Genomic DNA, 27,489 nt, shown 5'->3' with positions numbered 1-27,489 from the left:
AAGCAAACATTTCCCACACAAAAAAGTAGCAAAAACACTAAAACAGAACATCCAGTCTGTTACATTATGTTGTCAGGCTTAATGTCTATATTGTGATTATTAAGTTTTCGCCTGAACACCGCGGTGGTTGATTAGCTGATTTAATTTTATCTCTCGCACTTCCCGCTACTTAGCAGTAGGTGTCAGGTTACATTGTGTTGCATTCAATGTTGTCGGAAAAAAGAGTTTCATGCGCTTAATGTCCGATTTGCCATAACTATTTATTGAATTCATTGTCACTAACTGGGGTGGCAACAAGGGTGGCAAGGCTCTCGTTTGGGGTGGCAGCTGCCACCCCATGCCACCCCAGTAGATCCGCCCCTGCTTACGTGTGTAGATTAATAGTTATTTGTCTTGTTTATCTCTGTGATGGAAGTTAGCAACATTTCATAAAATGATGTTTAGAAATGCCGTCCTGATGCTTTTCTTTAAGTGCTTTGGTTTTATGATCAACTCTTATTGTGATTTAAAAAAAAAAATAATATTGGCTAGCTTATATCAGTGCATATAAAACAGCTCTGTCGATTCGCTTTATTCATTTATTTGAACATAATCTCTTGTTCTTCTGAATACCTTTCAGATGAGCACTAATCTTTGAGATTTCTTTTTTTTTTTTAAAGTCAACAAATCCAGCTTTGGATTTCAGTCACAGATCTCACCAGAGCTGAGCCAAAGTATTTTAATTTCACCTGTTTGACAGTTTCATTAGCTTTCCACTGCAAATTATTTTTGTTTCTTTCCCACATTTAAAGATTCTGGTTCCCTCTCCTCTGACAGGCTTTCACAATTTCCCCTCCCTTTTTTTTTTTTTTTTTACCTTTTGTGCCAGCTCTGTACCTGTACATTTTAATTAGGTTGTCACAAGCAGAAAATAACTATTCTAATGGGATCTGCACAGTGCAAACAACTACGACTGCTGATCCAACTGATTCATTTATTTATTACAGTTTTTGGCGAGTGTGAGCAGAGTGTGAGGTAAAATTAGGGGCATTGCTGTCTCTCTAGAGCTCCGTTTGGGCGGCAGCCATTTACTGTTCTTGTAATGGCCATTCGTAGATTATTAGATTTCTCCTAAGCACTAAATACTTCCCCCAGCAGCACACTTCTCCCTTATAATTGGAATCAGGACAATTTCACAAAAGTATTTTGCTACAAGACACTGGGACACTCCAAGAACCTTGCTCAAGGGCACCTCAGTGTTAGTCAAAAGAGCAGAGAGCGCTGCTCATATTCTTCCTCCACTGCGATGAGAAAGAAGAGAGGACTCTGTATCGTCCTTTAATCCTCATACTTGTTTGGCCTTGAGCTCCTCCTAAGCTGGTTCTCACTGGAGGCCCTCCAGATAAATGCTTGGCATACAGATGAAGGCCCGGCGCAAACACACACAGGAACGCACGCAATTATGTTGCGGCTTGAAGAAAAATGCTGCTAAGCATGAAGTGTGAACAGAGAGCACTTACGCTTAAGGTTGTACAAAAAAAAAAGCACACAATTGTATCCATCTTATGTGACATAGATCCGCATGTGAACCATTGACCTGCAACAGGAGGCGAGAGAGCCAAAGTGGATAATAAACCAGGATTTTTGCTCCACATTGAGTGTCCACTCACATACCTGATCATGTCTCTTTTGCATTCCCTTGCTTAGCTTTGCAAAAAGGGCATCCTACAGCATGAATAATGATAAATGTTAATTAGGAACATTTATCCTAATGTACGATGTACGACTTAAAGATCCAAAGGTCTTGGATGCACGGTGATATACTTTTACACAACAAGGAGAAAAGGTCTAACTCGTAATTTTTTATTAAGACGTTCAGGTATGTTGGGCACTCTGCATGGAAAGTAACCCACAAAACTCTTCAAATCTTCGGAAACTTAGACATGTTTCAACTTGTCAAAACTTCAGAAACGTTTGTGTTTTTGTTGTTGGACTGCCTTTCAACTAAAGTTGTTTTTGAGCTGCTACCTTCCTTAGTCAGAAAGCAATAAAACAAAAACAGCTAAAGTTTCCATAACCAACTGCAATCCAAACTGAGTGTATTCCCTTGTTGCTTACTGCCATCTGAAACGCATGAGGTTTTGCATGGTTGTAAGTGGAAGGAAAAATAAGCAAGTTTTTCAAATTGTTCCACAAATAAAATCTGAAAAGCATAGCCATGTATATTGATGTCTCTGAAAAACATCCAGTACAAGCAAATGCCTTCAAAAGACGCCTGATTAATAACTGGAATCCATCTGTCTGTAATTTCATCTTGGTATAAATACAGCTGTTCTGTGAAGTTCACATAGGTTTGTTAATGAACATTAGTAAAGAAACAGCATCATGAAGACCAAGGAACAGGTTTTACAGCATCATTAGATTATGAAAAACTAACCCAAACGTTTTCTGAATCATCCATAAAGACAAAAGTCTGAAAAAAACTGCAAACGGGCCTTGAAGGGAGAACAGTAATCAAAGAAGCAGCCAAGAAACCCATGGTTACTCTGGAGGAGCTGCAGATCCACCTATTAGGAGGAAGAATTGTTGACAAGACTACAATTAGTCACCCATTACACACATTTCACTTTTCTGGAAAAAAAGCAAGTGGGTTATCCACAAAAGAAGCAACCCCATATGGTGAATCACATGCGGTGGCTGCATGCTGTGATGGTTTTTGTCAGCAGGCACAAGAAACCTGGTAGAAATTGGGTGGAAAAGGGAAGAAGGAGCTAAATCTGGAAAGAAAACATGTTGTAAGATTCAAAACCTGGACCTGCCAGTACAATAAAGGGCGATTCTTTAGAGTCAGGGGAGCTGAAAACGAATGCCTGCCACACTTTTCAAATTTTTAATTGTGAAAATGCATATGAAAACCATGTTATTCTCCAAACTCTTCCTTTATCCAAAATAAATAAATAAATAAAAAGGAGAATGCATGGCATTTGAAGACTTTGCATTATAAACCTCTAAACCCACAACATGTTGAACTTTGTACTTTTTTAAGCTTCTCACCATCTCGATGAGCCCCTTTTCTATCTAGTACTCGTGTTACACATCAGTTGTATTATACTATAACATGTCAGGTTAATTCAGAACCTTAGAGTTGGTATCTTTTAAACTGTCTTTTTTCATTCATTTTTTGCTGGAAACAGGCCAATCCCAATTGTTCTTGTAATGTTTCATCGTCGCTCTCCAGCAACTCGATGTTGGAGGTTGAAAATAATGACTCTACTGAAATTCAGGTTTAAAACAAAATCAGTTTGTCGCGAAGAAAAACGAACAATTGTCGAGATCAGCTCAAGGTTCAGGGCGTTGCGTTGTTTGCCAAACATTTCCAAGGGAAACTTGCCTTTGTGCTGCTGAACCCATTTAAACTGAAAATATTGCAAACATGCATAGCTTGAGCCAAATTTTCAACAAACCTTGCCATTTTCAGAGAAACTGATGGCTCAGAGGTTGTCATTTCCCCTAATGATAGAAATTTTGAAAACTATAATTCCAGGAAGCGGAGGGGGAGGAGAACGCTGCCTAAAATGAGCAGGCAAATTACAGACTAATCCAAGAGATCAGCAGGAAGAAGGCTTGATATGATAAGACTACCTGAGGAGCTCTGTAAAGGAGCAATGCCAAACGGCAAGCATTGATGCTCAGAAGAACTGATCTGAGGCTGTTTGAGGGACTCTCTGCAAACTAATAATGCATTTAGAGCCATCAGTCTGATTCACTTTAGTTTATTTGTGAGGCAAAACAAATTTTGCACTGTTCCTTAATCTCTTTGGTTGATTGCTGGGTAATTTGTCCCCATCCTCGTATTAACAAATAATGTTTTTACTCAAAGGAAAGTACACACTGCCTCTATTAGTATTTATGCCCCAGTTAGCCATCATTCTGCTCCTTATTTCTGCCATCCACAACATATCAAAGGTCAAGAGGTCAGTTACCTAATGAAGTTAAATTAGCTGCATCTAAATTTATAGAATATGTTTTACTATATTTATGTTACAGACTTGAAATGAATGCATTTACTGTAATGCCCCAACTGGAAAGATGGACAATAAGTAAGTAAGGTTCTGCTCATTCAGAAGGACGTTGGACCGTCATATGTTTTAGGCTTGACAGCAAATATTTAAAATGTAGATTCAGAGCATGATATCATATAACATTAAAACAATGTCAAAAATCGTCTGGCTCGGAGAATGCTGAAGAAGACAATGTGAACACATGGATGGACAAATATTAAGTCATCAGAGGAATAAAAAAAAATACATTAATTAATTGAGAATTAATATTTTTGTATAATTGTTCTTTGAACATAAATGAAGATTTGTTTATTTCTAATAGGGTAAAATATACACCGTGTGCATTTTCAAAACAGAGTAAAGCAGCTAGAAATGGGGGTTTACATGTTAAAGGCTGGATATTTATAGATTTTTCAGACACATAGTGACTTTTCATAGCTGCCATATAGACCATTTTCAATTGTTATGAAAATGGTCTATATATCAAACACAACTTGGAAGAAATTACTTTGCACTATAGCCGTATCTGACGCCTTAACATTTTAGTCATTCAATAGTTTATTTGGTAAAATAGGCTATATCGCAACAATATACCAATGCAATGCTGGAGGCAGAAAACAAGGCATTCAAAGAGTTTATTTAGTTAGCTTCAAACTTGGATTACAAAATGATGTTTGTACAAAATGCACATCACTTTAGTAAACTCAAATTAATTTTGGACAATAATGGAAGTCTAGAGCCTTGGAAACATACTGCAGCATCTAGGATTAGATCTGATTGTTTTGTTCAGGACTTTGACTAAAACCAAATCAAGCTCACGTTGTTGAGCTGCTTTGGATTAAAAAACAAAAACAAACACAGCTTACAATATTCAGATTGTCCTGTCCTGTGTTTAGTTGTTTTTTTATATAACCTTGTCATGCCATATTAGTTTATTTTCTTCCTATTAAACACAACAACATAAACAAACTAGGAATCTAAGAAGCCAAATCCTGTGACTGTCCTTTCAAGCAGCCCCAGAAGCCTGGCTCTACTTATCAAGCACCTGCCAGCCGTACCGCTGACATTAGAGCACAATGTACTTACTAAAGTACAGCAGTCTGTCTTTCTCACTCACTTTCTCCCCCCTTCTCACTCTTTTTCTAGCCTCCCTTTCCTCCACAGTAATCAACAGGAGCTTACGTAACTCTCTCTACCTGTGCTTATCGCTCCATAACACACCGACAGGCACATTGTCTGCCTTACTAATAACACGCCACCTCAGACTAGGGCAAGGGGAAACGGGAGGAGAGAAGAGGGGGGAGACGAGGAGTGAGTACCGGGGTGGGGAAAGGCAAGACTGAGAAGAAAAAAGGGAGAGAGTGCAAAAAAGTGGAGACGGGGAGTAAAGGAAGGAAAGGACAAAAGGAGAGAGAAGGTGACAGAGGAGAATGTAAAGAGGTGACAGAAAAAAGGATGATGATGAAAGGAAGCTGTGCTATTCTTGCTCGCTCCTTCCCAAACAAAGCCACTATTTCTCTAAAACCCACTATCATTTCCCCAAACAGTGACTGACTGACAAAGAGAAATGACTGCTCCTCTGAGAGCACCGGAAAAAAAAAAAAAAGGAGAGGTGAGAAACCTGGCTGCCAGGTAATGAAATACGCACACTTTCTGTTTCCCTTTTCAAACACACACAGACCTTCATCCATCTAGTGAACTCTATCCTTGTCATCAGGGCCACACAATTAAGAAGACAGAAACAAGCATGAATACGTGTGTCTACAGCTGAAATATTGTTGTTTTTAGGGGGTATTCTGCTCCTCCGTTTAAGGACTTTTATCTCGATGTAAGAAACTACTGCGTGCCAACTGTAATAAATAATTAAATGTACCTTTCTAGAGCATTTTATAATATGGCAGAGCAAAAAAAGAGACCCTCTTCCTGCTGGCTTCTAATTAGAGGCAGAAAAACTGCAATGTCCTTGTTTTAAGTAACATTAGTGAGCCTGGGTACAGATGGCATTTGAAAAAGCAACGCGAGGAGAGGAGAAGAGACTTTGAAGAGTGGAGGTGCCCTGTGCTTTAGCCTCTGTCAGAGCACAGCTCCAACCATCTGTCTGGTGTGTGCATATGTAAGAACTGATACACATAGCAGACATAGCAGTATGAGTTTTTTTTTTTTTTTTGTATGTGTGTGTGTTAGCTTATTGCAGAGATGACATGCACTCCAATGATTAAAGGAGAAAAAAAAGGCAGAGATGGAAGGGACCTCTCCACTCATTCTACCTTGACCGCTTTGTTCTCGGATACTTGGCCAGACAGAGTGATGTCATTATTCAAACTGAGAAAGAGGAGAACAACTACTACATGAGAGTGATAATAGTCTCTCAGAAATAATTTTATATCTGACTCACAACCACAAAATCCAGACGCGGATTGCTTGAAAACCCAAGGAAGCGAGTAAACCAGAGAGCGTGTAGACAATGTCCCCGTGTTCACAGCACTTGGGACAAGCTTCGGGTGTAATAACATTCAATTCTGGTTAATCATATTGCGATATAATACTTTTAGGATAATTTACTACAGATAGATTCTGGAAAGAAGTCTACATATATAAAGGAGGATTGGAAAAAAAAAATGTCCGAATTTGGCAAAGTGCGTAAATAAATCATAAGATTTTCTTAATATTTGCATTTTGCATCCAAAGTCGTATTTGATTTATTCACAGATGAATTGCACTTAAACAATGAATGTGTTCTTTAAACAAGTGCTCAGACTTTACAGCTTAATCCCAGATTTTGTGTTTAATAAACTTTAAAGTGATTACAGTAAAAGGTTTTGTCCTGTGGATGTCTATAATCATTTCTTACTTATTAATAGAGATAAACTGTCCCTAAACAAAATACTTCAGGACCAAACCCAATGTAAAAATAAAAAAAATAGAATAAAATGTATAACTTCTTAAACAGATTATTTAACATTTTGCTTTAAAGCAGCTTTTTCATTCATATCTGAGTCAGATCATTTGTAAATGATTTACAAATATTGATACTCCCTTTTTTTCCTTTTTTTTTGTGCAAATTTTCTGCTGTTCATTTGTGGAGGTGTAAGCTAATTTAGTACCAAGGTGACTATAACAAGTATTTGATACAAACTACATCTATTAGCGGCACTGGCAATGATCACTGTGAGCTGGATTTTAGTACGGATGCTTACAACTTGTTTCCATGGGAAACCTTCCCATTAACACCTTCCCTCTCTTACAAAAAAGAATGTGGTTTCAGCCTTTTCGCAGTCAATCCTTACACAAACTGAGCAGCAATTTAGTTTCACATTAGAGCTGTCGTTTGCAGAAGCCACGTCTGCAAATCGATTATATTTGCAGCCATTGATCAGGTAAGCACTGACCTCTGCGTGCATACAGGTCCGGGAGGAAGAACTGCGAACAGTCCGCTATTGATCGGAGGCTGCCGCTTATATTTTGTCTGTTTCAAATTGAGGCTTGCCTACACCAGCTGGAAGAACACTAAATCACTGCCTGACTGCCTCCCTGAAGGTTAGAGAGACAGACAGGGGAGGGAATCTGGCACTATTTGCGCCGATAAAGGAGAGAGTGAAAAAAATATGCTTATCCATTCAGAGGCAATCAATACTCGGAGGAAGAGAAAGAGGGAGGGTAAGGAAAAGATGAAGAGATTCTCTTGTCAAGTCAATGTTGCACTCGCTCCCTGAGTCTCAAGGGCAATTTGGCAGTTTTAGTGGATTTTGTTTTCGGCATGCCTCTGACTGTGAAAGATGCTAAGAGTGATGCTCTTTAAGATGCTTCTGGTGTTTGCGAACAGAAGAATGACTGCAGGGTGCATCCTGTTGATGAGGAGGTCATTTAGAGAACAGACTCTGTGTTCCCAATTTAGCGGAGCAGGAGCCGCGGATCATCAGCCCATCTGCCAATGGTCACTGGAGAGCACCCCCATACTTCAACAATGCTCTGTAGCGTTGCTTTTGGTTTTATTTCCGTCGGTGCATCAATCCATTCTGAGGTCTCCCACATCAGTCAACTGTGTATCTTTCATAGGAAGTGTTAAAACCAAACCCAAATTAGATTCACTTATTCACAAAATATGCAGAAACATGCCAGAGAGAATAAAGTTTTAATTGCTTTCATCTTCTCAAGAGACTTCTATAAAATAGTCAGAATGGCGACGTGGGCATCGGGTCATTTTGGGCACAATTACCCGAGCCCCAAAACAAACTGACGACGAGGACAAAACATGCCATCGACTGCCTTTTCCTCTGTTTTCCTTTATTCCTCTCTTTCTTATTCAGTGCTTACATTTTTGGCAGTCGCAGGAGAGTATTAATTTGCAGCCCATTTCTCTCTTAATGGCAGTGAGTGTGTGGGTGGGTGTGTTTCTTCTGTCTCCACAGTATCAGAGAGAAGAAAAAGATGAGTCAATGATGCCAGCATACTACTCTCAGGGCCGCTCAAAGATCCTCCGTGTTTTTAATCACCAGCAACTCTAACATCTAATTAATCATTAACATTTCTCCTGCTGATCCGCGGCCCTCTGGGGGCACCTAGCAGAACATCCCTCTCTCTCACATTATCTTCGTTTGTGCGTGCGTGTGCATGTGCGGCGAGTGTGTGTTTCACTTCTGAGGCAGGTGGATTGGGTGGTAGTTAGGACACCAGTGACTGTAGGTGAGGCTATTAGTATGCCGGAAAACATCTCCTGCTCTGCAGCAGTTCTGACCAACGGCACATGCTAACGTCAGGATTGTGTTGTCGCCAGTGACGGACAGGACTGGACGGCATGAGGCGACATGAACAGAGGGAGGGATGGGATATTTCATCTGCTTTTATGAAGCTTCACTTCTCAGCACAGCCGTCCAAATTGGAGTCCCAAAGCAGTTTACAGGGGGCTACGCCTCTTTCTTTCCAAGTTGAGTGGAAACATCTCAATATTTGGTGGCTGCTCACAACATTTTTAGTTTGCTGTTGCTGTTCTAAAACTATTCAGCAGGTGGAGTGAGAGTAAAAAAACAAAAACAAAAAAAAACCCCTAAAATTTCCTCTATAACCATTCTTATTATTGAAAACCCGTCTTGCATTTCAGTGCCGTAGACGCATGCATGCATTCAAGCAAATAAAAACCCAGGATCCACTTTCTTCCCATATAAATATATTTGTAATTGAACCTACAGTTGAGTAAGAACGCCACATTACTACATCATATATATTCTATGTTATTATGAGTAACGTGGCAGTTTTGATTTTAGATACCTAACCCAACTACACTAAACTCGTGGAAATCTGAATGCCGGATCACAAAGACCTTTCAACAAAAATGAGGTTTGATTGAATGCTGGACTTTGCAGTTTTCTCACAGTATAAAAAAAAAACTGAACACCTCAGCCAGGATTAACAGAAAGATAAAGCAAATATATAAATAAATAAATAAATAAATAAAAACAAAGAAAGAAACAATTGAAAAACAAGAAAAAAATGTATTTTAAATATGATATTTTAAAATGTAGATGCTTAAAAATTTAAGATGATTCTTTAACGCTGTGGGAATATTAATAGGAGTCCACTAGCATTGCCAAGTTTCTAAAAGCTTTGCACAAATATAAAGTCTTAAAGAGGTTAAATGCATTTTTCCATTTGATAAATTATGCCAATAAATATAACCTCCTGACAGATGAGCATGCTTTTAAAATTGGATCACTGAGCACTTTTATATCCCTGAATATAATTTAGATTTTTTTCTCTCTCTTGAATCATTTTCTTTGCTGGTGCATTCCTCCTGGTGTCAAACAAAATTTAGCAAAACCACATACGGACGCACGTCTTAAACTTAAGGCATTGCAGTAGGTAGGCTGCGTTCACTGAGGAAGTATTCGGATGTTAGATGTGGGTGGACACCAACTGGAATCGATGCTTAAATGTTAATGGATTTGGTTTCTTATTAAAAAAAAAAACCCGTCCTGACTGTAAAATGTCAGCATGTGAAAAGAACCTGCAAGTGAAACGTTTTTTTTTTTTTTTTTTTGGTTTCTTCTGATGAGCTCTCTCTTTTTGAACTGAGTGTTCATATTATGCTCACTGTGTGAATTAAATATTGCAGCATTTTTAGACGGACATGTGAAGCCTCTTCACTCGAACACAGTCAAGAATGAACACAATGAATTATTGAACCTCTTGTGAGCTATAAATGAAATGAATGCTTGAAAAACCTTGACTTTGTGTAACCAGGAGTCCTTGAGCTGAGCTGGTGTATTCATGGAGCGTGACCTGCACCTTCAAAGCTAAAAAAAAAAAAAAAAGGGATGTAAATGTGCTTCTAACTGAAAAATACGCCATAGTTTGGCAGTGGTAAGACGGTAGCATCTGTTGAAAATAGAGGGATAGGGGATTTTACCTCAAGTCAACGAAATGTATTTAAAAATGTTTCCCCACTTCTATCATCCCCAGCTCTTTGTTTCCATCCTCCATCCCCTCACTTCCTGTTGCTCCCATAACTCTGCTCGTCGACACCCTCTCTCAATTTTTTTTCTCTCTCTTCTTTCTCCTCTTCTCTTCCCCCTGCTCTGTGTGCAGAGGACAGGCGTACACTTCACTGCCAGCAGTGATTTATACCGCTTAGGCAAATGAGTGTGGCTTACAGCATGTTGCTCCTTTTTCTGCTTCATCAGTACACATTGCGCATAACGCTGGAGCAGGTTGGAGCCTGTAGGCAGACATACAACCACTGAAATTGATCTAAGAGACATGCTGGAGGGGTTCCTCCACAGCACAATGGGCTGATGTGACTCATTTGTGTGTTTTGGATGTAGTGCGGCGTGTAAATGGGGGGTGCCGGTTTTGTAGTTTGTCCTCAACAGATACTCGTGTTTTCCACCACGACTAAATTTGCAGGCTAAGGTCACTCATTGACTGACTAGCTAATCACTAGCAGCACTAGAGGTGGGGAAAAATTGGATTTACTATGCTTTCCTCATAGATTTAAAAAAAAAAAAACCTTCTGTTGGTGAAAGATTGGGGATGTTTAAGAATTCAGATGAAGAAATGTATTTATTAGCTTGATATAGTGAAACCGAATGGCACCACAGCTATGCCACATGGAAAACTATTGGGAAAACCTCGGCGCTAATCGTATTCAAGGGCATTCCTAAAACTTTGGTATCACTTTTACGCGAGACCTCCGTCTTCTAACAAGCTACTCTCTAAACCATCTTAAGACCCATTTGAAAGAGGTTCCTACTCAAAACAACATTACTGAAAGTAAATTGTGAAAATATTTGATATTTACTGATGAGGAAGTGAGTTGTTTTGCCCAATTTTGCCAGCAAAGTCCATCTGAATCGGTCTAATTGTTGCCAGGAAATAGACTGCATCACACCATCTGCAGAGGGCTTCAGTATCCCAAGTAAAGCTGTGGCTTTATGAAGTGCCAAAATTTGCATAATCACATTCCCCCATCAGTCCTTACTATATCTGTATATGGGTACATGTGTATATTTTATAGGGAGTGAAGTACGAGCATTTAAATATGAATGCATGTAAGCATGGACACATGCAGTACGTGAAAGTAGAGCGATGGTGCTTGTATGTACATACAAAAAAATATGAAAAAACTGATGAAAAAACTGAAAACACATAAGCTAGGCTAAGCTAGAGCAAAATAAGTCAACTGAAGATTATTACTACTAAATAGAAGACGTGTGGTTAGGTATCGAACACATTTCTTAAGTGCTTTGGGTGTAACAAGTTAGGGGCCATTTTTCTATTACACACAACAAAACACCAAAACTAAGTAGGCAATAGCTCAGTGGGCAGACATGAGTATTTTATGGCCCATGTGTCACATTGTATATCCTTGAACGGCGACTAGCAGGAAAGTTTCAAATCCAACAGACACAAAGATGTACTTCTGCACCAAAATCCAGAATTGCTGCTTCTATTAAAAGTATATTTTTAAAGCCGGAAGTTATATAAGCAACCTCGTACAATCTTTCAGCTGAGCGGTACAGAGCAGGATCTGTACCAGTAAACAAAAAATAAAGTGAGAAATAAAGAAAGAAGTGTCAGCTTACAGTTAAAAAAGAGATAATGATACAGAATGTAGATTTGCACCAAGATGAGGACCCACGTATTCTTTCTTTTTCTTTCTTTTTTTTTTAACTGAAGTCAAAGTTAAAGTGCCGAGCTCAGTTTTGTAAAAGATAAATATTTGTGTTAAGTAAATATTGAGTAACCTTTTATTGATCAAATGCCTACTGTTATCTGACGAATAAAATATATTTATAGATTATGTATACACGGAAAAATTGTGTTCATCCTACAATCTGGTCTTGTCATCAGTTACGGATTCCTCTGTTTGACTCTGGAAAAAACATCTTCCCACTTCCAATGCGAAAGGCGTTCACAGATATGAGAGTTGACTGTAGTTTTAGGTTACAATATGGCAAGGATGTTATCTTAGTTGGAGAAACCTCTTCACTTTTACAAAACAAGTACAGCGTATCCAGGACTGTTGTCTGCCACCAACATTGTTTGGTTCTAAAAGTTTGGGTCTCAGGGCTTTTGCTATTATGTTTCTATATAGAAATAAAAGACAATTCAAAGTCTGATAAAACAAAAACTTCAACAGCTTGGGAATTGGCTTTGGACAATACATTTTTCCAATAGCATCATTATGTGTCTAATGTGAAGAAGCTTTGTGGGCGCATTATCTCTGTAAGTATCTGTTTTTAATGTTCATTTGGTAGAAGTATTGCACAACGTGGAAATTATGTAATTTCTCTTCAGACAGTCACATCGGCGTTCGATGCCTTCTGAACATCTGTGCGACACAGGAGAGAACATTTATCACAGACCCAACAGTGGGATGTGCTTCTTCAGAAAATTTTAATATTCTTGTTAACTACAGAATTTGTGCAGATTGAGTAGTGAAACTGCAACATGTTTGATTTTGCTGCAAGATGCTTTGCTTTATTTTCCCAAAGATGCTACACACATAAAGTAAACATTATTTCTGATTGTATCAAACAAAGCTTTTTTCAATTTTTTTTTTTTACTGTGAAATCACAGCATTTTTATATAAAAAAAAAAATCACAAAAAACAAATAAACTGACCTGTAGGTCCGATCAATAAGAGGATGCCAGTTTCATACTGATTGGTTAATTCAGAATGTGTGTGTGTGTGTGTGCGAGTGTGTGTGATGGAGTCATATAGTTAGGATAAAAGAGGCGCTGCCCCATGGATACCTGTGACCTGGTCGACAAGGATACGGGAGGTGATGATGCGTCCGTACTGGGAGAAAAGCTGCTCCAGCTCCTTCTGGGTCATGGTCTTGGGCAGGCCGCTCACATACAGGTTGGCGTCACGGATGGAGGCTGAGCTGGGCCGTGCATACGACACCTGGAGAGGACAGCAAACACAGACTATGATACAGGATTTTAATGAGTGATCAATATGTTAAAACCAAAGTTTTAAATGTACTGATCTTGTGAGTGTGTGTGTGTTCTGTGATTGGAAACGGCTGTGGATCATTAGATCCACAGGGAGGAAAATGAGGCTTTATTTTCCTCCTTGCCTTGGGGATTATCATTGTTAGGAAAAGATTTAGCTGCTTTGAATCCCAGAGAGGAAACACTTCATGCCTCAGTCAGTTGTTTGCAGGGGAAGGTATAGGAAACTTAGCCCTGAAGAAAAAAAACACAGGTGGCTCTACTTTGAAAAGACATCTCAGGATAACAACAAAAGACTCACTTTGTTGTTTATTTTCGGCATTATTCAGAATGAAAACATGTCTGAATGCAAAAGAAAAACATTGATGTCTTAGGCTGTTGTATATCCTGGTGTATTAGACAACAAAGTCATTATTAGACTAATGCTTCATACAAATTATTCCATTAACTTTTTTGTTTGTTTTTTTTCCGGTGAGTTTCCACCATATCTTCTCCTTTCCGGTTGTGATACATCATCAATCCTGTTACTACTGCTGCTGACTGAAGCAGCTTTACCTTCTAATACTTTCATTACCCCTGACAGGCAGAGACACAAGTCATCAAATAAGGTGAAAATCAGACAAATATGCTGGATATGCGGCCGTATCCTTGAGCAACAGCATGGAAATCCTGCTTGTGAGAGAATAGGATTGGGAACAGCTGGCTTTCACACATTTCCCTCTTCAGCCTATCTGCTCAGCTCCTCTGTCTTCTCCTTCCTCCCCTGCAGCTCTCTCCCTTTTCCCTGCCTGGTTATTTTCCATCGACTTCCTTCCTGCGTGCTGCCTCACTAAACCTTTCCAGAACGCGTCTCTTTTTACCCCCCCGCCCCCGCCCCTCCTCAGTCTCCTTCTTCTTTTTTTTTTTTTTTGGTTTTTCCTCTTTTCTTCACTGTACAGCTCTCCCTCATTTTCTCTCCTTGTCAGCCAACTCCAGATGTCTAATCCATCAACACCTCCTCAAGCTGTGAGCAGCAGCATTGTGCCGTGCGATGCATGTGTGAAACAGGAGTGTACGTGCGCTGCTTGTGTGCAGGAAAAAGTTTGAAAAACTAAGTGTGAAGATTAAAGTAATCACAAAGCAATCACAGGCGCGCGCTGGATAAACGTGTCTCAGATTGTGTGCACACGTGTCACTGTGAGCTCCTTGCACCTTCGGTGCGCAGCTTCCCCTCACACCTCGGCGGGAAAGCAGCACCGCTGACAAAAAAACGGAGGTGTCACGACGAAGGAAGCTGCATAAGTGAAACCCAGTCAAAGGCACATTGCCCGGGAGAAAGCGACTCGCCGGACTGAGCACACTGGCAGCGAGTGGGAAGGGTGTGACATGAAGAATGACAAACATAATTTTAGAATTACTGCGCTGCCTCTTAATTAACCTTGCTGCCTTTAGGGGTGGGGGGGGAAGATGGGGTTGAGTCTGTTGTGGGAAGAGACGGCAACGAAAGAGGGTAGTGGGAGGAAGGAAATTAAGTGTGAAAGAGTGATAGTGTCAGATGGAGATGTAGTGTTGTCTTCTGTCATGACAAAGAACCTCCTTTATCTCAGGAACAACTTGAGGCAGTGTCTTGCGTCACCAAGAGTGTAAAAGAGAAAAATCTGTTAACGCAGACTGTAGCACCGTGCAAACAGCCTTAAACTTCCATTTTTATCCACTGAAAACACACGTTTTCACTTACTTCTCCATGTTGACTGCTTCGCATTGTACGCTCCCCCCCCACACACACACACACTTCTTGTATGTGCTGACCACTAGATGGCAATTACATGCCTCTGCTTTTAAAGGGCTTCAAACATTTTCTGAACTAAAATAAGAATCCGAAGGCCTGTGCTGAGACGGAGACCAACATCAGGATTGTCATGGAGAAAATAAGAATTTTTATAGATTCAGATTTTGCTTTGTTGTTTTTCATTTTATTCTGAAAATGTTATGACATGAAGTACCCATGAGGGTGTTAAAGTACATATTTCTATAGTGGTTATAGTGCAACCAGGAAAAAAAAAGAAAAACACAGTGATGCAGAAAGGAATGACGAAAGGTTTGCAACAGTCACAAGAATGAATGGATATAAACTCATGTCTCCATCTATTGATAGATGGTCAAAATGAGGAATGAATGAATGAATGAATGAACAAATCGACTGATGGATGAATAAATTTAATTTTCAGGCAACTGAACAGAGATTGAATGTCTAAATGCATTTTTTTTTCATACTCTTTCCTCTTTTCTCGCATTTATCCAAATCAGTCAGACTCAATACTTCTCTGTACTTTTCCAGACTGGCCAGAGCAAATTTCACTAAATCTATTTGAAAACACTTGCAGCTTGCAGTAATAGGCAGATTTAGTTTGTGTCACTTGTTAATATTACTGTAAGGCTCCTGAAACAACCTCAGTTAAGTGCCTTTAATCTCAGCTCAGATTTACATGTTATGTTTCACAGAATACCTGACATCCATTACAAACATATCGACTCATTACGAGTCTCGCAAATGACAAACAGCGACGTAAAACTACTGACAGAATCCTTCACTGAACAAAGGCCAAGTCAGGCTGTTTATGCTATCAAGGGAACGAAGGGAATCTCTGTGGGATTTCCCGCGTGCAAACAAGATAATCCCATCCTATTAGATTACATTAGTCTGGACTAGACCAGATTAAATAGGATGACAGAAAGCGAGAATCCAGGGATTGCGGAAGAGCAACAGATTACGGCCCCTCTTAACTGCAACACATCAGCGGGCGCCGCTCACATGGGGATATGAGATGGGAAAATTAGATCAGCCTCATGTTGTGACAGCAGCTGCAGAAGAAGTGCATTCAGGTCTTTGCTTTTTTTATTTTTTTTTGCATTAAAATGTATTTGAATGCAGGACTGTGCTGTTTTTGTTTTAGACCCATCCATTTTACCTCGGTGACAACCAAAACGCTGGGCTAATTATCCTGAAAAACACTCGGTGACGAAACGGGTTTAGAGTGAAATGGATGTTTCTCCTATTTCACTCAATGATATCTGTATAATTTCACCTTTACAGTTTGACATTTAGGAAGGTAATTAGCACATCAACCACAGTCACAAGCTATTTAAAAGGTGTCACTTTGATTTAGATGGTCTTTTTATTTCTCTTGGCTAAAGCACATTAATCCAATCTCGCCCGGCAGCACATTCTATTCCAGCATATCGGAAAGGCCTCTCAGGCAGAAGAAAGAAGCGTTGCAATTTAGCATGACCTCCATAACTTTGTGAAGCGCATGCTAAATAAGTTGACTTCCTTTCTTTTTGTGACCCAGATGTAAATAAATGAAGACGGCGTTAATTACCTTGATTGTTTTCGTTTGAAGTCTGAGTCCATTTAATGTGTTGATGGCTTTCTCTGCATCCTTTGGGTCAATGTAGTTGACGAAGCCGTAGCCAAGACTCTGCCCTAAAATTAAACAGAAAAATTATGGGAAGCAAAGTTTTATTGTGACATTTTTTTTTGTTGTTTCTCTGACATTGAATTTAAAATGGTTAGTTCAGTTCAATTTATGTTGGTAAATTGTCAACATTAAATACAGGAAACAACAAAAAAAAAGTAGCAATAAACAAAGCCACAATTTACCAAAAAACATGAATAGGCTGAAGCCAAAGCCTTTACTTATCTACCCTGTTCATTAACTTAGCAGCTAATCGTCATAAAAGATATCTTCAAACAAACATGCATGTATATACATGTATAAATATGTATGCACATATTTTTTTTTTACAAACATGATTACACAATACAAATATGAATCTACATAACAGTATAAGATTTTATCATTTTACATTTTAAGGCTCTTTTTAACCTACATAATTTCTGAACACCAAAAGGGAGATTTCTGTTCAGTGGTTTATACATTATTCCCAATATTTAAATGGGGATAATCTTGACTGAGACCTCTGTTATTGCTTCTTCATTTCCTGTGAACCAATAATCTGAAGAAGGAGCTAAGATTATTGCCTTTGCAAAAAATTATTTCGGCACATTTGTAATTTAAGTGACTGATTCTCAAAGGTAGAAACATTTAAACTCTTCATATTGCACTCATGAGCTTCGGTTTTCCGTATGTGGCGACGCTATTTGTAAAACATAATGGCTCACTTTGAGTTAAAATAACAACTTCAGCTGTGTGATGAAAGATTTACAGTATTTTGTTAACGTTACTGCAAAAACGGAAGAAAAAAAAAAAGCCAAATCCCACACCTCCTCTCCTCTAGAGTAAGTGTGTTTTAAACTGCGGACTCCCTCTGAGAGCCGGGCAGGCCTGACATCTCTCAGTGTTTCCCCTGTGGATCAAGCCTTTCAACAGGCTTAGGACTTTTAAAAGTGGACGCCTCCAGCCATCAGAGGCTGTCCTCTGCCGATTTTCAGCAAACACCCTCCCCCCCCATTCACTAATGCCACACACAAGCTCCAAGATTCCCAGGCAGTTCAAGCAGAGCAGCATGTGCATATTCACTGCTAATGGGAACAGACAGCGGTTAGTCAGAGACAAAGTGAATCACAAAACATGGAGCATGGCTCTTTCACAAAATAAATACTTTTGGGCTATGGATATCACAGCGCAGAACAGCTCAGAAGAGAGCAGGGGAAGAGCCAGAAGGGACTTGTAGTCCTAACATCAAACAGCTGATGATTTTTCTCTTCTTCTTCTCCTCCTCTCCTCCCTCTTCTCTGCTGGATTAACGGTGGATTATCAGACACTCTATTGTTAATTAAAAACCTGCCGTCCTGGAGAGACCACTGCTATTTATATCGAGTCGTTCTTCGTTCACTCTTCCTCTTGGACTCTCCGCTCACTTCAGGTGTTGAGTTTGGCAGTTTAAATATAAGTCTGAGAGAGCCGTCCTTTCAGCTTCAGGTTTTTATTAAAACGTGCACACAGGAGCAAGGGAGAGGAAAGAAAAGGCACGCATAAAAATGGACGATTTGAGAATAACTGTTGAAAAGTCGTGGATTCATGTATGAATTTAGAATTCGTTAGCAAACAGGATAAATGAATTTAGGATTGATTTGTTGGTGGTATCTACCTTCTCTTTATCTGTTCAGTTTGTAATAAGAGTCCAGATGAGAACTGCTGAGTCTTTTGTCCATCACTTTGCACATTCTTGGCCCTTTCTAACGTTCTTTCTCCTGATTATAAACATCACAAAGTTGTGGACAGATGTTTACAAAAATCACTCCAATACACCAAAAATGCACTGGTGCAGATATTCTGGAGCTGCCCAGTCTGGGACGACTGTGGACAACACTGTTTTGTCTAAAAATATCCTCATTATGGTACTCGGTAGTGACATGTAAATGATACTGGCGTATATGCTTTATTTATGCCTGTATGTTTTATGAATGGGAATAGTAGATGAGGATTTATTCCTTCCCCTGGAAGTTTAACACCCTGTAGAGCTGAAAAGACCAGGGTGGGGAGCTGGGCTGGCTGGCTTAAAGTAAAGACAGAGGGAAGCATCTGCCTAAAGCTTCAGACCAGCCTACATCTAACACTTCCTGCCCGTGGCTCACAGCAGGGGTCCACTGGCAGACAATCTGCATCCACATGAATGAGTGGGAGATGGTACAACAACAGTGGCAGATGTACACACATCCGTACATCTGCTAAAGAAGGTGCGGGGAACCATTTAAAATTGTACTTTTGACACTAAACCTTCTCCGGCTCTGTGACAACAGGGACATGGTTAAAATTGAAAGTACAATGGTCTCTGAGGACCAGAGTCGTCAGTGCAGCCTTTAAATGTTTCGTCTGTTTCAGCCCAGGAAACATTGTCATTATAAGCTGATTGCAACAAAATCTGATGCATCCTGACACCTATCTGTGAGAAATTCTTCATCAATTTGAGCTAATCTAGGTTGTCTATGTCTATATATCAGACCAGGCGGGCCAGGTTTTGTCCCCCATGTACATGAATATTCCTTGGATAGCCATTACAATGCTGTTGTCTCTTCTGTAGACTATTTTTGATGGACACTGACCACTGCAGACCAGAAGCATGGAACAAGAGCTGCAGTTAGTCAATTTTGAAGAAGAAATAGCCTTCATTGTCCCCAAAGGTGGACATTCAGATGCAACAGTGGCACAAAGATGCGCAGATTCACACAAACGGATCAAAAGGTGTTGAGAATATACATTAGAAAACTCAAAATTAACTGTAATAATACATTCTACAAGAATATACCACTTTAAAAACTATTGTGGAGTTATTATAAATAAAAACATGGGATGTGCAACTGAGAAGAATTACTCGAGCATGTGTATCAAACATTGCAAACTAAAAACTGTTTACAATATAGTATATCAGTGCAGTACAGAAAAACAGATGTACAGTAACAGCAGAAATGTTATTTAAAAGTGAGCGAAACGTTGCTGTGCTAAAGACAGCAGGGATGTAAATACATTGATTTGGTTGTAATGCTAATAGAGTAACAGCTGCTGGGAGGAAGGATCTACGATACTGCGATCCTTTGTGCATTTGTGATGCAGCAATCTGTCACAGACGTAGCTCTCCAGTTCAGCATCAGCTTCATGCATGAACTGAGAAACGGTGTCCATCAATGATGTTATTTTAGACAGAGTCCTTCTGTCTCCGACTACATGCTAAATTCACTGTAGGAAACTTGCTGATCCAGTCTGTTTGGTGAAATTTCATTATTTGAAAATGGTATAACTGTAAAAGATAAGAACCACACCAATATTTTATAATTACAGAAATTATGGCTGCATCTGAGGCAGCGTGAAGCAGCTAATGAAACTCCTTGATATATAGCCTTTAATGGGATTTTAGCTAAAAGAAAACTATCCTCATGCTTATCAATTAGCTGAATAGATACATTAAGTTATATATTTTAATCATCAGCTGAATGGTAGAACTCGAATGAAGCCTTGCTCTTGAAAATGGCTTTTTAATGAGGTGAGATAGTGACTTGTTTTTGATTTGTTAGCCCTTTATGAGCATCGTTTACAGCACTGGAGACGAACTCGCTTGGCAGCAAAAAAACAAAACAAAACTGTTTTTTATGGGGAAAAAGTTTTAGATGTAAATACGTAAATGCACCAATGGTACGGAGGTCCTCAAAACGGACCATGTGAAGTATATAATCCCCGAGCGTACAGCAGGTTGTTAATGATAGAGTGTGTGCAGTTCAGATACCGCAACAGAGCTGCAGTGCTTTATCACAGAGTGGCACATGTCCGCCTTCACTGAGAGACTAACCACGAGGGGCTGGCGGAGTAAAGAGGTGGGGGCTAAGCTCCACTCCTTTGGCAGACCTTTTGTGCAATTGGACGTAAATTGTAAAGGGAGGTGGGCATGTTTTTCAGTGGTAAAAATCACTGCTATTTCTAGTGAGAAGCTCTTTGGTGTGTTGGCGAGGAGTTATGACTAAGCCATTATTTGTTTCCTGAGGAGCAGCAGGATGCCCAATGTGCGAGATGAGAAAATGAGTGTACTTTGAGCTGGTGTCCTGCCTGCTGGCACCAATATGTAATTTCATTCCCTCCCCCCCCACCCCCCCCAGTTCCCGTCTGTGTATACACACATTCATATACAGTAGGTAGGAGGGAGTAAATAAACACTAACGCAACTTTGGAAAAAATCCTATGTATTTATACGACCGGCATAAGTAGATACACGTAGAGCTACGTGGGTATCCAATCAAGTTTTATACAAATAACATTTTTATGACGCCGTGTACTGTATGGTATACAATCTTATGCAAAATAAGAGAGATTCAAGCGCTTATTGGCTGTCTTTTTTTGTTTTTGTTTTGTTTTGCCTTTTGTTGTATTATGTGACTAAGAGCCATGAACTGCAGACATGAAAGCATCTCCATCTCATGCTATCATCAGGCAACACACTATACACCCTTTGATCTAAAGTGGGAGCTACCAAATGAAACACATGGCTGCGAGAACCTATTTTAAAGTGTACCTCGCTGCACTCTATTGTTCCTAATAACGCTCCCTAAAATTGTGCAGCTATTAATCAAAAAAGTTCATTTGAACTGTAGATGCTGCAGTAAAAACAGGTATTGTATGGCGCTGCAGTTGCATGTAGGTGGGAGAGGCAATTTGCAGTGCCGTTGTGTTCGAATTGTATTTAAATTATTCATTTTGTGCTTTCATAAAAATAAGAAATGCAACACAGTCCCTGCATGAATCTGTAAAGATGTTTAAAAATATATAAATATGAAAAGATAAATAAAAAAATCCATTTGTGAGACGGGATCTTTACGGGCTATCTATTTCAGTTTCCCATTGATTCCCATGTGCTGAAAGCAGCTGAATTTCCTGTCACTCAGAGGTCAGAGAAAGACACGCAATTGAAAATGGCACAAAGGAGCTACAGTGTGCACAGATCAAGAGAGAGCTATGAGCAAATGATGCAAAAGCATCTAATGAAGACCAGCAGCACCGTATCACTGTAACAGAATATCTAGCTGAATTGCTACAAAATTTTAGATTAGACAAAAAAAAAGTTTTATCTGTCGCATTGCTTCCATGATTTCCCCTTAGCAGCCACAGCAACTCCAGGTAGAGCTATTTCTGATGCCATGAAGCTCTTCAAGATTTATAAAGGTACCCTGTCACCAACTTTATGTCAAGCCCCATCTCACTTGCCTCAAAGACTCTCAACCTCATGAGAAATGGGAAGAGGGACTAAACACAAAGAGAACAAAAGACTGCAGGGCCTCCAATACCAGCAGTACAGTAAGAGCATCCATGTGGCATGTATTGAGCCCATTTAAATAACTAAATTCATAAACAGAACCGCATCCCCCGCACATGCATCTACTGTAGATCTCTCTCCCACTCACTCATTCAACACATCTTTTCCTCCTGGGTTGCCAAGGTAGCAGCCACTGTTGCAGTCAGGAGGCTCCCACTTTCAGTTCCCAAGGCCCTGCTTCCACCAACACAGACACACACTTGCCCACGTAGGAGCTCAGGGACAAACACGCACACACGCGCGCATGTAAGCCACCCCCTCACGGTGGCTCCCAGAGCCTCGGGGCCAGTGGATGGCCGCCTGCAGTGTGTGGGCTTGTTGTTTAGCAGTGTAGCTGAGAAAAAGGAGGAAGGCAAGCTCACACACCAGACAGAGGAGCCCCCCCTTCGAGTCGTGGATAACCCTGTTATGTCAGGACAGAGAATTATAACATCCTGAACCAGCCGGGGCCTCCTCTGAGTCCCTTTACCCAATTCAGCCAACACTCTGGCTTCTTCACCTGCTTGCATAAAGTAAATTTAAAAAGTGAAAGGTTGGAGGGTGGGGAACCAGCCTGGAGGCTCTCTCTGCCTTTAGGTCCGGGGCCAGCACAGGGGACAGTCGCAACCCCTGTGCTCCACGTAAAGGCCACTCAGAGTGAAATGAAAGGGGACTGAGGCTGTCTGACGTGAGGGTCACAAGAGAAACGGTGCAGCCAGGCAAGCTCAGGATGGCCAGTTCTGGGTATAAAGATAAAGCGGGGAAGGGAAACTGAAGGAGGGAGGGCCCTGAGAGGGGAGACAGGACATTCTCGGGACTCTGAAACTTTAATGTGTGTCTGCCTGCTTGTGCATGCACCTCTGAGCCTGTCAGCTCTCTTAATACCTGGCTTTGGAGATGTCAAATCCTTTTTTCATCTCTTTCCATGTCAGCTTTGTTCACACTGTCTTCAGCCTACAGCCTATTTTCAGGCTCAGATAAATGCAGCCTGTATGTGGGATATAAACACCAAACTAGATCTCACACAGCATGATTTCAGCAAGGATTAACAGCAGTTTGTAACAGTTTGTAGCTCCTGGGAAAAATATCAGATAGCTGTTTAAGAGGTAATGTTGGGGGGGGGAAATAGCTCAGATTTTAACTCTAAGCATGAACATGCTCGGCTTCGCTCGCGATCACGGCGTGAATATTAATTTTTGATGTACCAAAACAGAGCTGCGGATCAGTGAGAGAATAATGTAGTGAATGTTACCTCCACTGATATGTTGTTGTAGATCAAAACGAGATACGTTTCACTTCTAAAATGATTCCACAACAAAAACTAGTGAAGGTCAAACCTTCATATTCAGTTTAGGCAAAGCAAACTGCAGCGCCTCAGTTCTCATACCCACTGAACATTTTGTCATGTTACAACCGCAAACATTAATATTTCACAGATAAAAATCTTAAAAAAACATTCTGTACACGTGTCTTCAAGCACACTTGGTCAGGCTGCAATTACAGCTGCAAGTTTTCTATATTTTTACCAGTTTTACATATTCAGACACTCAAATTTCTGCAGTTACTATAAACAGCTATTTTCAAGTCTTGCCACAAAGTCTCAACTTTGGCCAATATAACTCACTCACTCACTCACTCACTCACAGATTTTCTTCCTCTATTCTATCAGTCCATCAACACTGACCAGTGTAATTGTCCCTGCTGAAGAATAGCATCATAACATGATGCTGACCACATTTCCCAGTAAAGACTGTGTTTTCAGAAAACTACCACCAATGAACTACCCCAGTGGTAGTTTTCCCATAAACATGGCATTTTGCATGTTCACTTTTGTTTAACTGACCAGACCTTCTCCTCTTATGTATTTACTGTATACAGAAGATGAATCGAGTCAAACTTCAAATTGTTTCCAAATGCTTCGGTGTTCTTCTGTGTGTCCTTGCATAGAGACTGGATTTGTGGTGTGAATCTGTGATGGCTACAGATCGCTGCATGTTCCTCTGTTTCATTTAAGATTCTCCTTGGCTGGTCTTGTTCGGATGCCCCTCTCTCTTGGTAGCTTGCCACACTCTATCCATTTTTGGGGAATAACCTCATCATGCTTTAAACCTTTGAATAATTTTCTCCCTGACCCTTTGGGTGTGTTCACTGGACGTGAATCCAGTTCTCTAACAGACACATTTGACCTTCACTGACCAGCTGATTTTATGAACAGATTAAATTCCCACAGTTGGACAGAATTTTATTTTGGGATACTAATGGTGGGTGCATATAAATACACGCCACACTTTTCAGACGCTTATGAATCTCTTTCCTTCTACTTCGCAATTATGTTCTTCGCTTTGGTCCAACACATACAATCACAATAACATTATAACATGGCAAATGTAAACAAAACAAAAAAAAAAAAACGGTGACTAGAACAGTAAGAACAGTATGTGTTAGAAGCAGTTTGCGCCCACATTAAATGAATAAAGGTTTTACCTGCCTTCATGTAAGGATGTATCCAGAGAGGCTTTCATGAAAAAGTGAAGCTGCTGTCTGTCAGAGGTGCTCCAGCTTGAACTACTCCACATCTGACATCACTCTCCATCTATTTTTCATAGCCAACATCTGCTTGGCTTGCTACATTGTCACTATAATTTGCGTCAGTTCCCCAGAATCCCTGTATAAAACCAACACATGGAAGGTGACTAGCGTGCACAAAAGGACTTCAAACACCGGGCTTTTAGATGATTTCCTTACAGGGTTTGATGTAGAAATAAGAATTACTTCAACTGCACAAACAGAATAAATGCAGGCTTTGATGCAGAAGCTTTGTAAGTGCCATTACCGGAGGAACATAAGGGTGACATGAGCAGGCAGAAAAAGGCCATCACTATTGTAATTTTGTCGGGCTCACGGCTCCGGTAATAATCAACAAGATGCTGGAATGCAAAAAACGGCTGGCCATAAAACTATAAGCCCCCCTTACCCAAACTGCTACTGCCCCATCGAAGCAGTCAATCCTCGCTTCAGCGTAAAAAAAAAAAAAAAAGTTATTTTCTTCTCCACATCATTATGAAAACAAATGTGTTCTTTTCTTCTGCAGAAATGCAGCTGATGCAGGAAAATTATCCCGTGAAATGACTTGCTGACAAGGATCAGTCAATTCAATTTCTGTGTGCACTGGCATATGTAGATGTTTGGCAGTGCTGATTCAGTACAAGGTCCACATGAATCTCTCTCAGCTGTTGAAAAAGGTTTTTAACTTGTGTCTAAATGAGGTATCACTTGGATTTAGCTCTAAGTGGTTATTTATCCGTCATCATTTATTTGATTTACTTTTCCTACGATTTAAAGACAGATGGAGGGGAATACAAATGCAAAGTGCTGTAAGGGGGAATATTTTAGCTTGCAGATTCCAAAAGCTGTTGCTGCTGTGATAAAAGTAAATTTACAAGTCGAGGTAGGAAAACTTTGGAAATTCACAGCGCTGTGTATTTATATTCAGATTTATGAAGTTTCGGACTAGTTGCAAATTCAAGATATTTTCCTGTCTGAGCTGTAGATTGCTGCAGCTCCTCCCGAGTGACAATAGCCAGTCTGTCAGTGTAGTTGGACAATCATGTCTTGGTATGTTTGCAGTTGTGCCATACAGACTCCAACATCTTAAAAAAGTGAAAATGTTCAAGGGGCTCGAGTTCATTTTCAAGGCACCACTGCGTCCTCTTCACAAGTATGGAGGCAGACAAGGCATGAACAGGTGGAAACCCAGGGCCTGTGTGCAGGTGTGTGTTTTTGTGTGGATTTGCAGTAAGCTTGCTTTAAATAAAAGATTAACCCGCATGTCCCTGGCGTTTTATGAGAGCACCAGGCAGAAGCAGTTGCGTAAGCAGGCATGAAGGTAGGTGAGCAGGCAGCCGTGCAGGGAACAAGAAAGACACCCAGGGGTGGCTCTTCTGCTGGCTGAAGTCAGCCAGGGTGACAGACAAAGCTGAAGTGTCTACGCCTGCCAGCACTTGCCTGAGCCTCACGCCATCCTGGCGTCATTGGATTTGACAAGAGCAAGTCCACAGGAAGCAGCGAGGATGCTGAGGACCTGTCTGTCTCGCATACCTCTGAGAAGTTCAAGTGCTAACACCTTGTCAGCAGGTTAGTCAGGCCTCAAACACAACTGGAAAAACAGAGGTGCAGAGAAACGCATGCCAATTATCGTTTGCTCAAAGTGCGCCTGATCACGTTTTAAATACTAAAGCTGATACAAAAGTAGAGCCGCTCTTACTAATAGTTAGAAAATTTGCATCAAAGTGCTTTTGTGAATATTTCTGTGAATTTTTCTAAGAACTAAAAAGCAGCTCTGTACTTTTCACTCAGAATAACGGAATATGAAAGGAGACGGGTGTTGTAATTCCCACCACTATGAATAATTTGGAGCTACTGAAATCCCTAACCCTAAAGATTCAACGTAGCAAGACAAATACTCTCCTCTTTAAATCTTGACACACTCAGAAATTTTAAAAGAAAGACTCTAAATGTCGATCTTCCTCACATTCATTTGCACATTTTAATGATAGATGAGGAAAGGCTTCTAATGTGCGCTTCAGCCTGGAAAAAAAAAAAAAAAGAGATCTCTTTAGACTTACCACCCTCCCTCTCCCAAACCTGGCTTAGTCTGTTAATGATTTGGATGACTGTTAGAGAGCATGAAGCCTCTTGGCGTTCCCTGCTGGAAGGAATCAGTGCTTTGTTAGCCTAAAAGTTTGCACGGGAAAATTGCACCCATGGGAGAGCAAAACAGGCATACACCGCAGGGGGAAACAGAGGGAGGGCAGGATTTATTTATAACACTTTTTGCGTCGATGCTAAGTCATCACATAGTCCTTGTAGTGCAGAGCAGAGATGCACCATAAACAGCTAAGAAGTGAGCGAACAAAGATCCTCATTCCTCTCAGTCCCCATTTAGGAGCAGAGCAAATTTACAGCGACGCTCGACGTTTCTCAAACTCTCTCCAAGTATCTTACGCTCGCTCGGTTCCTCGCTGCGCCTGCTTGGCAAATCACACTTGAAGCGAGGGAAGAGGGGCGGGGGGGGAGAAAAGAACCAGGTGGAGAGAGAACGTGGTGATAGCGATGATGATAGCATGTGGTATCCCGGGGTTATTTTTGCACACAACATCCACCATTATCCTGACGTATCTGACTCTCAGGCTCCATTTTGTGACCCATTACGGCA

At 40.4% G+C, this 27,489-nt stretch overlaps 1 protein-coding gene across 9 annotated transcripts in view; it reads right to left on the bottom strand.

The window, feature by feature from the left end:
- elavl4 (ELAV like neuron-specific RNA binding protein 4) overlaps positions 1–27,489 on the bottom strand; it is a 92,313-nt gene that overhangs the window by 18,155 nt on the left and 46,669 nt on the right. For all 9 annotated transcript variants that reach the window (XM_015051563.1, XM_015051565.1, XM_015051564.1 and 6 more), the window contains 2 exons: positions 16,856–16,959; positions 13,293–13,446 (listed from right to left, as the gene is read on the bottom strand). In XM_015051563.1, the coding sequence (XP_014907049.1) occupies positions 13,293–13,446; positions 16,856–16,959 (258 nt within the window). The remainder of the gene's footprint in view (positions 1–13,292; positions 13,447–16,855; positions 16,960–27,489) is intronic.

The sequence above is a fragment of the Poecilia latipinna genome, unplaced genomic scaffold (genome assembly GCF_001443285.1).
Source record: "Poecilia latipinna isolate Pla-1442-1.1 unplaced genomic scaffold, P_latipinna-1.0 Scaffold1053, whole genome shotgun sequence".
In the NCBI taxonomy this organism is placed as follows: domain Eukaryota; kingdom Metazoa; phylum Chordata; class Actinopteri; order Cyprinodontiformes; family Poeciliidae; genus Poecilia; species Poecilia latipinna.
Note: the sequence above shows the minus strand (reverse complement) of the source record. Positions and strands in the feature narration are given on the sequence as shown.